Source organism: Sapajus apella, unplaced genomic scaffold (genome assembly GCF_009761245.1).
Source record: "Sapajus apella isolate SASKATOON/1434 unplaced genomic scaffold, GSC_monkey_1.0 scaffold20, whole genome shotgun sequence".
NCBI lineage: Eukaryota > Metazoa > Chordata > Mammalia > Primates > Cebidae > Sapajus > Sapajus apella.
Genome location: NW_022436960.1, coordinates 27,191,994 through 27,209,155, shown reverse-complemented (window position 1 = coordinate 27,209,155; position 17,162 = coordinate 27,191,994). Strand labels below are relative to the sequence as shown.

At 36.7% G+C, this 17,162-nt stretch overlaps 1 protein-coding gene across 26 annotated transcripts in view; it reads left to right on the top strand.

The window, feature by feature from the left end:
- The window catches only part of TTLL5 (tubulin tyrosine ligase like 5), a 283,926-nt gene that overhangs the window by 64,829 nt on the left and 201,935 nt on the right, over window positions 1–17,162 (top strand). For 21 of the 26 annotated variants that reach the window (XR_004271639.1, XR_004271640.1, XR_004271638.1 and 18 more), the window contains 6 exons: window positions 92–173; window positions 2,039–2,100; window positions 3,262–3,356; window positions 5,624–5,665; window positions 12,776–12,889; window positions 13,171–13,262. Coding sequence is in view for 23 of the 26 variants with exons in the window: in XM_032287240.1 (XP_032143131.1) it covers window positions 92–173; window positions 2,039–2,100; window positions 3,262–3,356; window positions 5,624–5,665; window positions 12,776–12,889; window positions 13,171–13,262 (487 nt within the window). In the remaining 3 variants the exon portion in view is untranslated. The remainder of the gene's footprint in view (window positions 1–91; window positions 174–2,038; window positions 2,101–3,261; window positions 3,357–5,623; window positions 5,666–12,775; window positions 12,890–13,170; window positions 13,263–17,162) is intronic. The other 5 variants (XM_032287234.1, XM_032287244.1, XM_032287246.1 and 2 more) reach the window with 1 other exon arrangement.

The window sequence follows — 17,162 nt, the reverse complement described above, 5'->3', positions numbered from 1 at the left end:
CTAGGCCTGGGAGTTGATCAGATTGAATCTTTTAGATCTTTGTGTGGTCGTGACATGGAAAATGATTTTGTGTATTGTCTTGTATTTGTAGAACTCTATGGCTTTGACGTGCTCATAGATTCTACTCTGAAGCCATGGTTGTTGGAAGTGAATCTCTCTCCTTCTTTGGCCTGGTAAGTCAGTTCCATCTACTAGAAAAGGACAAACCTTCAAGAAATATTTAAAACACTTTTTTTGGAGTCATTTCTCTTGGTACTAGACGATTATTTTTTTTCCTAGTTATTAGAGATAACCAGACTTTCTTAAATTAGTTGGTTTATGGCACAATATCAAAGTTTATGTGGGAATCATGGATCTTTGTCTTCCTAGTCAATTTACAATTAACATGATTCCTGCTTATTAGGCTTCTAAGGGATGATTCTTACATTCATTTTTATCCCTGGATTTTTTTTAATAGTAGGTGTTCTGTTAAGGCTAAGGAAATATGTAAGGTATTATATTTCGTTCATTACCAAAAGTTTTATGGGTTCAAATCCACATACACTATAAAGATATAAAGCTGGGGCCGGGCGCGGTGGCTCAAGCCTGTAATCCCAGCACTTTGGGAGGCCGAGGCGGGTGGATCACAAGGTCAAGAGATCGAGACCATCCTGGTCAACATGGTGAAACCCCGTCTCTACTAAAAATACAAAAAATTAGCTGGGCATGGTGGCGCGTGCCTGTAATCCCAGCTACTCAGGAGGCTGAGGCAGGAGATTGCCTGAACCCAGGAGGCGGAGGTTGCGGTGAGCCGAGATCGCGCCATTGCACTCCAGCCTGGGTAACATGAGTGAAACTCCATCTCAAAAAAAAAAAAGATATAAAGCTGGATCTAGGGCCATGTAGATAATATGTGGTGCTTTTACCCTGTCCGATGTTTAAAGTCATCCAAGTTTAAAGTCAAAAACTTCAAACAACTTAAAATTTTTATTAACTAACCTATTGTTTAGAAGAAGAAAAGAAACATATTTTTTAATACCAGAGAAGATTATTATTATATTTGGAGCTACAGCCAGAATTTCTGTTCACTGTATACTTCTCTAAACAGAGAGCTCCAGAGGTTTATGCCAGAGACCACCCAGCTGCTGAGTTTTTAAGGATGAGAGATACTGGCAAAATGCCAAGTAATCAAATAAAGACAGATTGACTGCTTTTGGAGTGGGAGTTTGGCTTAACCTCCGTAGTAAGGTGTAGAGCTAGATATTACAGATGCTTCAGGTGTTACGCAACTTTCGTCAAGTCAGCCTTTCGCAGATTGCACAGTAAAGTGTATTATACTATACTTCAGAAGTTAGAAATCCCCAGAATGAGGCACTGAGTATAGCAGGCAGAGCCGTTTGGTTCATGGAGGAACACCTCAACGCTGAAGCCAGTGTGGCAGTCACTGCCACAGGGAGGCTTCTTGCTTTTGGTCCATCTTGCTTTTGTTTTCATGTGGGTTTCTGCTGTATCATTTGGTGAGATTTTGGTATGACTTGTTTTTTTTTTTTTTTTTTTTTTTTTTTGCCCTATTTGCAAGCCTGCAAGCCTAAGAAGGTTGTTTTAGAGCAGAAAATAAAGACTTAAAAAAGTACAAAGTTGCTTCTCTTGCCTGTGAATGTGACTTGACTGTTACAGCAGTGAAAAGTAATTTGAACGGTGGGCACACTCATAAAAGAGCGTACTGAAAGTCTGAACCTCTAAAATCCACAGTTTTAATGAAGCAGTATTCTTGACTTCTGCAAAATTTGAATTGCACAAGGCCTTCTGGTATAAAAAAAATTGCATGTTAGAGAATCAATGCGTGGTGCTGGGTTTGCATTACAGAGGACAAACTGAACACCAGGATTTCATTTCTCATATTTGTGCACAGATTCCCCACCCCATGGATTTTATGGGCTTTATGTGTTGCTCTTCATTGACATTTGGAAACTTTGCCATATTGGGGCCCATTAGAGGGTGGCTATCCTTTTAACCTACACACTTATCAATTGCTCTTTTCTTTCTTTGTTTCTGTTAGTGATGCACCTCTGGACCTAAAGATTAAAGCCAGTATGATTTCAGATATGTTCACTGTTGTAGGTGAGTAGTAGTGTTTTCTGAACTGGACTGATATAAAAATTAACCGGAGTGTCCATTTTGTCAGACTCCATAGATTTTGCCAACTGGCAGTTCCTAAACCATGCTGAATGTTTTGTACTAAAAAAATTATATTTTCAGGGAAATGTTTATATGTTTCTACTCCCCTTGGCTCCATCCTGTCCTGAGGCTGAACCGCAACTAAGGCTGAGACCTGGGGCACAGGAATTATGAGCTGAGAAAGAGAATTAGCAAAGATCTGGAGAAAGTGTATTTTATCTCCAAGCTGGGAAATTAAAACCCACTGAAGAAGCCTCCTTACAAAGGAGACTGGCTATATTTCTGCTAGACAGTCTCTACTGGTCTCAATGTGATCCCTTCTGTAGTAGTTATAACCAAAGCAGCCCAAAGAAGAAATCCCATTTTGAGTAGATAAGCCAAAACTTTGAAATGGAGATGAGCAGTCAGGTGGGTATTTTGTGGGTTTGTTGTTTTTTTAAGAACTATAAAAAGACTTAATAAAATATATTTGAGATGAACTAGTACCTGATGTACCAGCAAATGCTGTAAAACTTAGCTACTCTATTCTCTTTGGATGGGAACCTGCTTCTTTTTAGGAAGTAAGTGAAATTAGCCGAAGTCCAATTTTCAAAGCCGTAGATAATCTACAAAGCCCATTTTGAAAGTTGCCAATAGACCACCTTCTGCATTTCCAGCAGCAGATCATGTAACAGGACAAGACTGTTAACTTGCTTTTGGATTTTCCCTGTAAAAATAACTTTATTTTCCAGTCATCATCCAGGTAGCCACTTTAAAGTAACTTGTTTTTATTAACAACCATGTGTTTTAAAGTGGTGATTTACGGTTGTTTTTAGGTTCATCAAAAATCTACATCTCTTTCTCACTCAGAATCACATTTCAGCTACCTAACCAGCAAGGTTAATTTATCTGCATATTTCCCCTTTCTTGTTCTCTCTAATTATGGTGGTTCGGAGTTCAATCAGAGTATGTGTATGCGAGAGTTGTGCATTACCTTCCTGAGGTTAGATCTCTGTAATATTTATGACAGTGAAACTGAGTCTGTATATCTAAAGAAAAGGTGTAGTGAGACCTGCTAATTTCTTAGAAAATGGCAGGTTTTAATATTGCCCATTCCCCATTCAGGATTTGTGTGCCAAGATCCTGCCCAGCGAGCATCAGCCCGGCCAATTTATCCCACCTTTGAGTCTTCCCGGCGAAACCCTTTCCAGAAACCTCAGGTAAGCAAATTCCACAGCAGGGAGCCTGAAGGCAGCTTACTGGGAAGTGGCGGCTGATATAACTGAGGGAGCTGAAGTACTGTGGATGAGGTCACTTAGAGCAGGAGAATTTGGGGATCACTTTAGATAGGAGGCAGTTATATTCAGCTGTGGCTAACAGCTTGTGCTTTAAATGTTTTCCGACAAACTTACTCCCTGTTTTTTGTTTTGTCTTTTATCTTGGCTTCTTTTTTTCATTATCTTCCTTCTCTCTGTTTTTAAAAATCACCTTTTTCCACCTCAGATTGATGTGCTCAGAAACAAAGCACAGAGAAGCCTACTAATTCTTAGTCATCACTGTGTTCTTTCCGGTCTTCAGACTAGCTTTGTAAAGAAGATGCTTTCTTGAAATAGTATCTTCTCTACAAGTAATTCTCTTCGGACCCTCCATGATCATGAGTTATTGATTGAGGCTAAATGAGGTAAAAGCCCAAAGAAACTTATACATGTCTAAAATATCATTTGATCAAGCACTGCTTCAGTTTTTGTGTACTCTGCATTTTTGTTCCAGTTAAACCAATCAGCTAATCCTTCTATTTACTCATTCCATCATCTTGTCAGTCCCTGCCTATTTTGACTCTGCTAATTTTCCACTTTTGTTTCTTGGCCTTTAACATTTCTTCCTATTTTAAAAAACCCACCTTGCTCTTCTCTTCCCATCTGGTTTGATTACTTTGCCTGCTCAGACATTTTGGAAGTCTTTTCTTATTAAATTCATCATGACCTTTACTTTTCATTTTAATATTATTCACTTGTTCTATATTACATTGTTTTGCATTTGTTGATTTGTTGCTTTTAAATTGTCCTGTACGCCTCTGCCAGATTGTAGGCTTTTTGAAGGCATCAGCAGCTTTTTCTTCCTGCTCCCCATCTTCTCTTTCCTTTTCTTCTCTCTTTTTATCCCTGCCCCAACTACACTTTAACCCTCTACTCCCCCCTTTTTTCCTCCCTTCTTCTACTCCCATTCCTCCTCTTGTTCCTTTTGCTTGCTGGTCTCATTTGCAGCAGTGCTATTTTCTGTTTGCCAAACTCATATACTATTATTTATTCAGATAATTTTTTATTAGAACAGGGCTTTCAAACTCAAATGCCTAGAGGGCCTTCAGGCAGGTAATATAAATGAGTAAATAGAGGCAGGTATAATACAGCTAAGAGTGATATGACTGAGGTAAACTAGAGAGTGCATACCTCATCTGAAAGGGGTGGCTGTTTTACTAATGTGCTCCAGCCAATTACTGTCATGCTTAAGTGTGGGCCAGGTGTTACGCGATCTTCCTATTGTCAAGAGAAATCAGAAATCTTACTTTAAATATTGGCACCTAGTTCATTAGAAACAATACTTTGCAGGCCAAGCATAATATGTCTCTGAGCTGGATTCAGTCTTTGCCTATCTGTGACCCCATGCTGTAGAATTACTCTCTAATTAGTGTTGGGATGTGGAACAGGGTGTACTGTATTTTAAGGGCTATTATCTTGGATTAGATATAAAATCAGTTACCAGGGTTATACTTGATCAGTGCAGTATCACAGATCAAAGGGTTTTCTTTAATTTTTAATAAGAAAAAGTAGAGGATTAACCTAGGTGTACTAGGAAAACTTAATTTAGACAATCACATTCCTTTGCAAATTGTTTCCTGCAGTATCTGTGGCAAGAACCACAGGATTATGTATAAAGGAGCATGAACGTTTCTGTGCAGCTTTAACACAGTTTCTGCCAAGTTTCACTTCTAGAGGTAGCTGTATTGCCAACCTTGGATGAATGGATCCCTTTTCTTAGGTTGCCTGTTAGCTTTTTTGGCAACTCTTTGCAAACTCTAGAAAGTCTATTCAATGCTTGTTTTGCCAACTGGTAGGTAATGGCATGATTTCATCCATATGCAGCCTACAGGACACTTATATAAAGGCTAAAGGAACTTTAGATTTGTTATGTGTAGTGTGTGAAACCAGTTTGTCAGGTGGACTAGTTGACTTCAGGGTCTTCATTATCTGGCAGTAAAATTGTGCCCTCGGCAGTGAGAAGTTGAAGCTGGAATATGTATGGCATAGGAGAAAGCAGTATAATGAAAGATTATAAATGTTCTAACATTCCAACTACCAAGTGTAGGACTCTTGCTTTGGTTTCTGCTTGGAGATTATTTTTCCTCTTTTATATCATAGATCTAGGAGATGGAAAATGTAGGCATGTTAGGAGAAGATAAGGCTTTATTCCATTTTTCTGTCTTTTATAGCGTCCAGTATCTGCACAGTTACAGTCATCAAAGGCCAAGCAGGTAAGTTCTAGATCTTTTGGAGACTTCATTCAAATTTTATTTTCATTCTCCAAATGGAAAGTTTTTTAGCTTTAGTTTTTCATGGTACATACTTTATGTACCTGTTTTTTGTTTGTTTGTTTGTTTGTACAGTTTAATAACATAAATGAAAATAAATGCATAGAAGTCTTTTTGGTTATAGAATATAAGAGTAGAGGATGCAGGAACTTAGGGATCCTCTTTTCCTGATAGTGATTATACTGCGATGGAGGCAGTTGAATTTAAACAATGAACAGGGGCTTACTGGCATATCTGTCTCTTTGACCAGAATATTCCAGGAAGGAAATTTTGTAGTTCACAAATGAACTTCATTTTTTTTCCCAGACATCTTACGAAACATACTGTTGCCTATAGCTTAATACTGGAAATGTTTACACATTGGGTGTTGGGCTGTAGAGTTTCTTAATAGGTGACATTTCAAATATGTAGTGATTTGCAGTTTACACATCTTAGAAGCTTTGCCATAATAGTGTCCCAGATGCTACCTTTGAAATGCAAACATCTTTCTTTCTGAAGATTCTGAATGATCAACATTTGCTTTCTTACTGTTTCTGTTAGCAGTATTTGAGATTAACCATCGCTTTCTTCTGCACAGATTTAAAAAATTCTTTTTGAAGTAATAGGCCAGCAGTGGGAGTCCTATGCCTGCTATTTGATGCTTTGGTATGAGGGTTATAGATACCCTCATATATAAACGTGTCACTGCAACTATTTTTTAGCAAAAAGCTCCAGTGTATTTATTTTGGCATTTGCACTCTCTGATGCAATTTCTGGTAAGCTTGAATGCTTGACTTGTAACTTTCTTAGCTACTATTTCTGATAAAGTGATTTATATGGTTTATGTGAAAGCAAGAAATAAAAAATAACTTACTGGATGCCTTGTCTAATATTTAGTAACTGATTAATGTGATTCTGTAGTATGAATTTTGGTACTTAGTTGGTAGAATTTGAAACTCTATAATATGTAGTGTTTTATATTTAGTAAATACCTAAGTATGCTAGCTGCTACCCGTGGCAAAAAACAAAACAAAACAAAACAAAATAAGGCTGTTGACTTCAAAGAGCTTATATTCTAAATATCCCTGGAACTAATCTACTGATAGGAGTACGTTAAGAAATGAGTACTCTTTTATAGCCTTTGGCGTTTGACTCTAAAGAAGTGTCTTTGAAATGTAATTCTATTTTATTTTTATTTATTTATTTGAGACAGGGTGTCACTTCGTCACCCAGACTGGAGTGCAGTGGCACGATCACAGCTCACTACAGCCTGGACTTCCTGGGCTCAGGTGGTCCTCCCACCTCAGCCTCCTAAGTGGCTGGGACTACACGTGCACACCACTACGCCTGGCTAATTTTTTGTGTTTTTGGTAGAGATGAGGGTTTTGCCTTGTTACCCGGGCTGATCTGGAACCTCTGAGCTCAAGCCATTTGCCCACCTTGGCCTTCCCAAAGTGCTGGGATTGCAGGCATGAGCTACCATGCCCGGCCTTTGATATGTAATTCTAATCTTAATTTCTCGTTATCAGTTTAATTCCATTACATCTAGTTGCATTGCTTGGATTACCATGGGTTATAATAGCTTTGTTGGAGAGCAAGACCTCTCTTTAGTAGTAATGTATTTGAATGTGACATAAAGGCTTTCTGACTTTATTCAGCCAGCTTTATACGTGTTGAATTCTTGGACTCTTACTGTTCTTTGCAGTGTTCTATTTTGTCATTGTCTTTCTGTTAACGAAGCACTCTTAACTTCACAGTATTTTCATTGGAGCCAAGTTAAAAAAAAAAATTCTCTGTTCTGACCAGTAAGATTGTGCCAAGCTTTCTTTTTCTGTTGCTGTCAGATTGTGAATTCTTTAGTTCTTTGTCCTTTGTCTGCCTTTTCCTTTTTAATCCATTTTCTCTATCTATGTTTCTCCCTTCTCTTTAATGTCTATGGTTCAGATTTTCCACTCACCAGAAATTGTATTGCATGGTATTCTGGAAAAAACATGTACCTTTTCAGTCGGATAGACCTGAATTCAAATTTGAGCTCTTCTAATAACTAGTAATTAGATATTTGGGCAAGTTCTCTTACCTTTCTGAGGCTCAATTCCATATCTGTCAAATGGGGACAATAATTCATACATAGAGTTATGGTGAGAAAGAAATGATATAGATAAAATATTCAGGATAAATGCGGGACATGTAGTTTATACTAAGAAGATTTACTCCCCTTCACACTTTTGCATCTTGATTTTCCCATTGTGAAGATCTCGTTACTTTGATGTTCACCTATTTGTAGCCATGTTTTTCACATTTGCTATCATCCAAAAATGCTGTTTTGTTTATTTTTCCTTCCAGACATTAATGAAAATTTTAAACAGAGCTTAGTTAACACCCATTTTAGAAATCCCTTCCTAACTTGATTCATTGCTGTTTACTTTATCTTACAGTTACACTGTTTTTAGTTTTTGTTGATGTGTTATATTCTGGCAGTAACCCTTGATATATAATTTAGAATAAAAATGTTATAAAATTTTCTCAAATGCTTCTCTAAAATCCAAAGACATTAAATATATTGCTATAGCTCCCCTTTTAAAGCTCTTGTCCTAAAAATCAAACTTTTAAAGCATGCTTTAAAATAAATACTGTAAAGCATTCTTCGTACTATTCTTTATGAGCCCCCATCCTCTAAATTATTAGGGATTTTTTCCTTTTAATATTTGTTTCATTATTTTACTAGGGATTCAAGTTAGATTTACCAGGCATTAACCACCAGGAGCATACTTCTTACATTTTTGAAGATTAGTACCTCATTTGGTGTTTTTCTAATCTGGTACTTCCTCAGTTCTTCATGATTTTTCAGATGTAATTTTAAGTGGTTTGGTAAGTTTTGTTTGTTTGTTTTTAAGGCCATTTTCCTTAATAACAAAATGCTTGTCTCTCAGACCTGCTGGCTTACATTTATTCCAAATTTCTAGGTGTTACATAATTCTTTTTATTTTATTTTACTTTATTTTCTACTGTTACATAAGCCTACTTATTCCCCGCCCAATTTCACAGTATACACTGATTATGATTATGTTTAAATGTTCTCTTAGAAGCCTTTTTTTTGGTCTATTTCCACTCAGATTTATTGATAATGTGGTCTTGTCCATTTATTTTCTTTCATTCGATAGCATTAATTCATTTTGCCTTTAAACTTGATTTTACCTTTGGTTTTTTAGATGGTAAAATGTATCACATATAAATTGAGCTATTTCTAGTTCCTTTGCTTTTAATGAAGAATTCCAAAATTCGTAAAACTGCATTGAGAAATTTTTATTCTTTGCATGTGTTCTCTGTCAAACAAATTTTATTTTTGCCCCTCAATTATGATATATTTTTAGGATATCTTGCCATTTTTCTCCATTCTACATTTTGTCAAGTTCTTCTCATCACTGGTACTTGCCAGCTTTTTTTAGGCTGAGAATCAGTTTCTGATTCAGCATCTGTGTCTTACTTCTTTGTCTGAGTGAAGACTGGTGGTTCCTTGTCTCAATAATTTCACATTCTCAGTCAGTTGTTCCTTAGCAATGATGGTTAGATATGTAAGGTTTCTTCTTTGGGTAGATTTCTGAATCATAAGTTGTACTATTGATAAATTTATCTTTGGTGCATGTTGCATGGCAGAATTCTTAACCTGACAGTTATTTGACAGTTTAAAATTTATCTGAGGACTGGATATTTAAATCATGTATCTTTTAACCAGAGGCAGTGGTTCTCCTCTCTAAGTTCAGAGGAGCCTTATTTCCTAAGTGCATTCAGTCAACCCATGGGAGTATGTGGATTTATTATATCTGCTATCCAGAGGATGTAGCTGTTGTGCCCAAAGGCAAAGCTGCAGAATGACTTGCATTTGGACTGTTTTGCCTTTGTTTGTAATACTCTCGATGGCCTTTCAAATCATTCTGATTCCTTTTTTTACCTTTGTTTTTAATCTCCAAGAGTGTCTCCTCGACACTCATAAGCATTTCTTTTCTTTTTTCTGTCCATCTTATCCTTTCTTCTTCCCTTCTCTCTTTCTCTGCCTTTTCTTTCACCTGTGACTATAATTCAGGTCACATGTATTCCTTTCTCAAAGCTCTCAAATACCCAACCTAGAAGCACAGACCTGAATTTCTACATGCCTCTACCCGACCCCAAACAGTTCACACATATGTACACAGTAGCTAGACCTGGAATTGTAGGCTTAACAACGGAGTGGTTGTGACTGTGTATGGGAGACAACTCTTTGAAAGTGATTGGCAGAGAAGTTTAAGAGTTTGGGGTGCTAATTCATTGGTTACAGGAACCACATGAGGTTAGTAGGAGAAGGTTACAACATCATTATCTCAATTTCTAGAAGCCAGGAATATTAAAAATTATTTTAAAAAGCACCCAAGAATTGGGGGTTTCTCATTAGATGTTGTTCAATAGTGATTTGACCCTTGTTCTTTTAAATACACCCATGCATTCCTTAAATCTGTTTAATAGTTAATAACTTTTTCTTTAAATACTTTTAGTTAATGTAGCTTTTAGCTTATCAACCTTCGAAGTAACATTCTTTCTGTTCTTAAAAGCTTGATAAAAATGCTTATTTTTATTATTTAAATGAATGCTTATTGCTTACTATCTCTTTATGTAATTTGAGATAGTATCATGCAAGAAAGCTACTTAACTTAGGGGACAAACTGCCAGTGGCTTTACTGTTTTATTTTTGAGATGGAGTTTTGCTCTCGTTGCCCAGGCTGGAGTACAACGGTGCAATCTAGGCTCACTGCAACGTCCACCTCCAGTGTTCAAGCAATTCTCTTGTCTCAGCCTCTGAGTAGCTGAGATCACAGGCATGTGCCACCATGCCCAGATAATTTTGTATTTTGAGTAGAGAAGGGGTTTCACCATGTTGGTCAGGATGATCTCTATCTCCTGACCTTAGGTGATCTGCCTGTCTTGGCCTCCTAAAGTGCTGAGATTGCAAGTGTGAGCCACTGTGCCCGGCTTTGCCAGTGGCTTTATGATCAGAAACATGCTATCATGGGTGAACTAGATAAGTATTTTTTGGCAAACAGTAAGTAGTGTGTGATCACGAGAAAAGCCCTCAAACGATCCATTTAATATTTTTGGCTTTTCCAAATTATACATTAAATAAGTGTTCACACTTTTTAAAGATTTTAAAACAATGGTTACATTATTCATACAAATAATATATAAACCTGTAAACCCTCTCATTTTAACATCTACTGTTTAATGTATTCCCAGAGATTGAGGAAGTAAAACTATTTCCCAAAATCCTTCTGCAGAGTTCAATTCTAACCATGATTGGTGTCAGCACTTCCACGTATTTATTTGTTTAACAAATACTTCTTGATTTACTTCATGCCAAGTATAATGTATTGTTCTGGATGTTGAAGACACCACAGTAAAAGCTCCTGCACTTCACATGTTGCTTACATCTGTTGATTGCATGGTTTTTCTTGATATAGGTATCCGTCATGGAGTTTCCTATCAGAAAATATAGCTTTTATAACTCCCATACTAGCTTTGAAGATTGGTTAGTTGGTCACTGTTGTATCCAAAGATAAAACCATTCATGGTTGGCTATTTGTGTACATGAGTATATTAGTCTGTTCAGGCTGCCATAACAAAATGCCATAGCCTGGGTGGCTTAAACAACAGAAATTTATTTCTCACAGTCTGAAGGCTGAGAAGTCCAAGATCAAGGTGCTGGCAAGGTAGGTTTCATTCTAAAGCTTTTTAAAATTGGCTTATAGGTTTCCATTTTGTTGTATGCTCACATAGCCTCTTCTTTGTGCACACACTGGCTGGGGCTGGGGAAGAGAGAGGGAGATCAAATTCTCTGGCATCTCGTCTTATAAGGACGCTAATCCCATTACACCAGGGCCCTACTCTCATGACTTCTAACTTTAATTACCTTCCTAAAGCTCCATCTCCAAATGCTATCATATTGGAGATTAGGACTTTAACATGAGAAATTCTGAGAGACACAAACATTCATTCCATAACAACAGATATTGCTAAAAAGGCCAAAAGTTAGTTACCAAAATGCCTTTGAATAGATATTCTACAAATAGAGAAAGACAAATAATATCTCCTGACAGTGGGGCTGCTGCTCTCTGATTGAAATTACTTCTAAGAATTAAGAGGACAGTTTGCACCCATAGTGGGTGAATTCTTTCTTACTCTTTCTACTTGGCAGATTTGTCTTATTTTTGTCTGTCACTTCATTAGTTTTAGTAGTAATATATTATCATGCTTTTATACGGACTTCCTTTTTTACCTTTCTGTTTCTCCACTCACATAAAATCAAAATTCACTTGAAACTTGTGTTTTCCGATGATTTCCCTGATTATCATGTAGAAGCTGATTACATAGCCAAGCACCTCTTCTGGGATCAGTGGTGAACGGGGGCCCTTTGGCAGCCTTGTTGGAGTACCCCAGGTAGTCACTCGTGTTTCAGGCCTCTTGAAGTTCAACCACCGCAGTGATAACCTTTGGCCACGCTCTTTTCTGTGTCAGTGATGACTCTCATCTCAGTATTTCCCACTCAAATGGTAAAACATCTCACAACCCAACTTTTTCATTTGTGATGTTAATAGATTGTTCCTCGTTTTTGTGCCTTATGTCTCAATTCTTAATTCTTCATCTCCTGTGCTGAAAATAATATACACTGAAATAAATACACATTTACTTTTCTGTTGAAGGCATTTTCAGATTTTTCCATATCCTTGAAATATTAGATGTGCTCTAAAACCAAGGTTTGGATTAAATACTAGCTTAGAAAGTCACGTGGACCTCATTTTTTCTTCTCTTTTCTTTCTCAACCCATAGTGTTTTTTTTTTACTATTCTGTTTTCTCCTCTTGCCTTTGAGTTTATTAGCTTTCTCCTGTTTTCCAGGGTTTCAGGCTAAGATAATTACAGAAAGTAATTAATGAATTTGAGCTTATATATCTTAGGAAAGATGATGTTAAGTGAATGAACAGAGGGAAATGAGGAATAATGAAAAAAATTAAAATTTTTTTTTTTACTATTTTTATTTTCTTCTTTTTAGCGTTCCCGTCCACTTTCAGCCAGTGATGCAGAAATGAAAAACCTCGTGGGCTCAGCCCGGGAGAAAGGGCCAGGGAAGTTGGGTGGTTCTGTGCTTGGTCTGTCAATGGAGGAGGTAAAGATAAATTCATTTTAGGCTTTTGTGGGTTAAAACAGGGTTTAGCAAAAATTATGGAGTGATTCATAATATTTATGACAAACTCGTGTCTTACATTGAAAAGAGAAAGATTCAAGGTGGGAGAAGTGTTTTCTCAGGGAAGAACATTTTAAATGGAATTAATTTCTCCTTTCATGCTGCTTTCATATTCTTGGGTCCTAACTATCTTCCTTTGTCCGATAGCCACATGGATTCCAGTTTTCAAAATAGGTACTCATTTTATCTTATTTTTCATCTAGATCAAAGTTTTACGGAGAGTGAAGGAGGAAAATGACCGGAGAGGTGGATTTATTCGCATATTTCCTACATCTGAGACATGGGAAATATATGGGTGAGGTGACTACCTTTTTTTTTTTTTAATCTTTACCTCAGGTCCATAGAATTAGATTAATTGTGATTCACTGTTGTCATTGCTCCCTACAAAGCTGCCTTTCTTATTCTGGTTTGTTTACTTGTAACATGACAAATATTACCCAACCCAAGAACTAGATTATTGACAGTAATTCAATATAACTGTGTATTATTTCCTCCCTTTTAATCCCCTACTCCCTCCTAACTAGCTTCCTAACCCAGGGTTAGACACGTTCCTAAACTTTGTGTTTATCATTACCTTGATTTGAAAAAAAAAATATTTTATCTGTATGTGTGTCTAAGCAATATATTGTTTTATTGAGATCTAGTTTACGTGCAGTAAAGTGCATCTATTTTAAGTGTACAGTTTGAAGATGATTTTGGCAACGGTCGGCACCAGTTTAGACACTGCTACCACCTCAATCGAGATATAAAATATTTCTATCACCTTCATAGCCCAGTTTATTCCCTTTTTTATTCAATCCTCCACATGACCCTGGGCTTCAGATATCATGATCTGCCTTCTATCATTACAGTTTTTCTACAATTCCACATAAATGGAATCATACAGTATGTACTTTTTTGTATCTGGACTCTTTTGTTCAGCCTAGGGTTTTTAATATTTGTGTGTGTTGGTTTATGAAGAATAGTTCATGCCTCATTATTATGCACTATTTCATTGTTTGAATATACCAGAATTTGTTGAATATACCAGAATATACCACTCAAATCTATTGTAGAACATTTGGGTTGTGTCCAGTTTTGGGCTCTTTTGAAGAAAGCCACTATGACCATTCGTGTACAATTTCCAGCACCTTTAAAATGTCTTTTCGTCGTTTTTAGGCTTGCATTTTTCTGATGAGAATCATACAGCAGTTATATTTCTTCTTCTATGCATAATGGCTTTTTTTCTCATCCTGCTTTTAGAATTATCTCTTTACAACTGATTTCCTTTTTTTTTTTTTTTCCTGGAGATAGGGATCTCACTTTGTTGCCCAGACTGGAGTGCAGTGGCATAATCTTGGCTCACTGTTACCTTGGCTTCCTGGGCTCAACCTCAGGCAGTCCTCCTCCCTCAGCCTGCCTGGTAGCTGGGACTACAGGTGCATGCCAACACGGGTGACTAATTTTTGTAGAGTTAGAGGTCTCCGCAAGTTGCCCAAGCTGGTCCTGAACTCCCAGGCTCAAGTGATCTGTCTGCCTCAGCCTCCTAAAGTGCTAAGATTATAGATGTGAGACACTGTGCCTAGCCACAACTGATTTTCAACAGTTTGATTATGATGTGCCTTGGTGTCATTTTGTTCATGTTTCTTCTGCTTGAGATTCATTGAGCTTCATCTATGGGCTTATAGTTTTTATCAAATTTGGAAAACTTTTGGCCTTTATTTCTTCAAATATATTTTTTTCCATTTCTGTCTTTTTTTGGGACTGTGGTTACTTAGTTTATATTTTACCTCAAATCTGGCTGTGCTCATATTTTTTCAGACTTTTTTTTCTCTCTTAATTTGGGATGTTTTTCCATTTCTCTGTGTCTCTAAGGTCATTCATCATTTTGTCTCCAGTACCTAATCCTCTGCTAATTCTACCCAGTGAAATTTTCATTTCAGATATTTTATTTTTATTTATTTATTTTTGAGATGAAGTCTTACTCTGTTGCCCAGGCTGGAGTGCAGTGAGGTGATTTCAGCTCACTGCAACCTCTGCCTCCCAGGTTCAGGTGATTCTCCTGTCTCAGCCTCATGAGTAGCTGGGATTACAGGTGCACACCACCATGCCCGGCTAATTTTTGTATTTTTAGTATAGATGGGGTTTCACCATGTTGATCAGGCTGGTCTTGAACTACTGATCTCATGATTGCCCACCTCAGCCTCCCAAAGTGCTGGGATTATAGGCATGAGCCACTGCGCCTGGCCTCAGATAATTTTTTTTCATCACTTTTTGTGTCTTCTTATTCTCTTTTTCATTATGTTCATGGTTTCCTTTACATTTTTGTTTATATGTTATGATATTTATAATAACTGTTTTAAAATATCTTATTCTGTTATCTGTCATTTTGGATTCTATTTCTATTGACTGGTTTTTCTCATGTTTATAGGTCACATTTTTGTTTCTTCACATTTACAGTAATTTCTTTAATTGAATTTTGGACATTGCAAATGTTATATTGTTGAGTGTTAGGATTTTATCGCCTTCTTTAAACCCTTTTGAATTTTTTTTTCTTTTGGTCAGGCACTTCAGTAATTTGTAGATCACCTTATCTTTTTCAGGCTTATTTTTAAGCATTGTTATGGTTCGTTTAGAGTAGCTTTTTGTCTAGATCCAGGTGAGCTCCTCCACTAAAGACTCTTTTGGGGTGTCTGTTAAATTACATCCATATTCAGTGAGATTTTTCCGTTCTGACTGGCAGGCACTCAATTTGCAACCTTATGTGAACTCTGGGAATTATTCACCTTGCACTTTACCTTCTCCTTAATTTGTTCTTTATCCTGATAACTTGCACTTTGCTTAGCCTTGTGGACTTTCGCCCTATACCTAAGCAGAGTTGTGTTCACCCAAAGATTCAAGGGGTCCCTCAAGATGATTTTTAGATATCTTGTTCTGCACAACTTCTTCTCCAGGACATTGCTCTGAAAATTCTAGCCACTCCCTAGAAATTTGATGTCTGTCATCTCTTTTTGGAGACTGTTGGGTTCTATTTGCATTTCCTCTCTTTCTGCGTAGTCTGGAAATTGCCTCTAGGCAGAAACGTGGGGCAATTGTAGGGTTTACTTTAGTATTTCCCTCTGTCAGAGATCATAGTCCTGTGCTGCCAGTTGTTTAATGTCAGAAAACAGTTATTTCAAATAACTTGTATACTTTTCTAGCTGTTTATGGTAGGAGAGTGTATCCAGTAACAGATATCCTCTCTTGTGTAAAAGCAGAATTCTTTTGTTTAGTTTTAATTGCTTTTAAACTTTTTCTTAAAAAAAAAGAAAAAGACATGTTCTATGTACTCTTGCTTTTTTCATTCTATATTTTGTAATTAAGGTTCATGTTACATATAGTTACAGTTCATTTTGTTCAATGCTTTATTATATTAACTGTGTGTTTATACGGCTGTGAATTTTTCTATTCTCCTGTTGTTGAGGATTTGACTTCTTTCTGGTCTTTTGCTGTTAAGAACAGCTGTGGTGCAAATATTCTTGGATGTGTCTCCTGGGCATATACCTAGGAGTGGAATTACTGGGCCTTAACTAAAATATGTGAACCAGTAATTAGGGTTGGTGTCACTCATTTCAGACCCCTTACTGAAGCCTTCTTTCAGGCTCACTGCCTTAAAACATGTGAATGTTCAGCTTTAAAAGATAATGCTTTAGAAAAAAAAAGATAATGCTAAATTATTTTCCAAAGTAGCTATGTAAATTTACACTCCTTTCAGCAATGCAAAAGAGAATCTGTTGATGTCTCTTCTCCAGTTGCAGCACTGTCAGACACTAACTTAATTTTTGTCAATCTAGTGGGAATAAAATATCTTATTTTGGTCTTCATTTGCATTTCTCTGATTGCTGGTAGGGTTGAGAATCTTTGTACTTGTTTATAGGCAACATACTTTTCTTCCTCTGGTGACTGCTTTTTGACCCAGTTGGGCTGTTCATGGTTCTAAGTACAGAGGTAGAACTTAGAGGAATAAAAGAAAAGATCATTTTTTTAAAATTTGCTTGTTTGTTTAGAAAACCTAGCTGTTCATTGAGAAATCATCCTTTTATCTTTCAAAATATGCTATTCATGTAGTTATACCTTATGAAGACCTAGGAATTCAAGAGAAACATATTGCCTGGGTTTTGTTGAAAATCATATATATATATATATATATATATATATATATATATATATTTTTAGA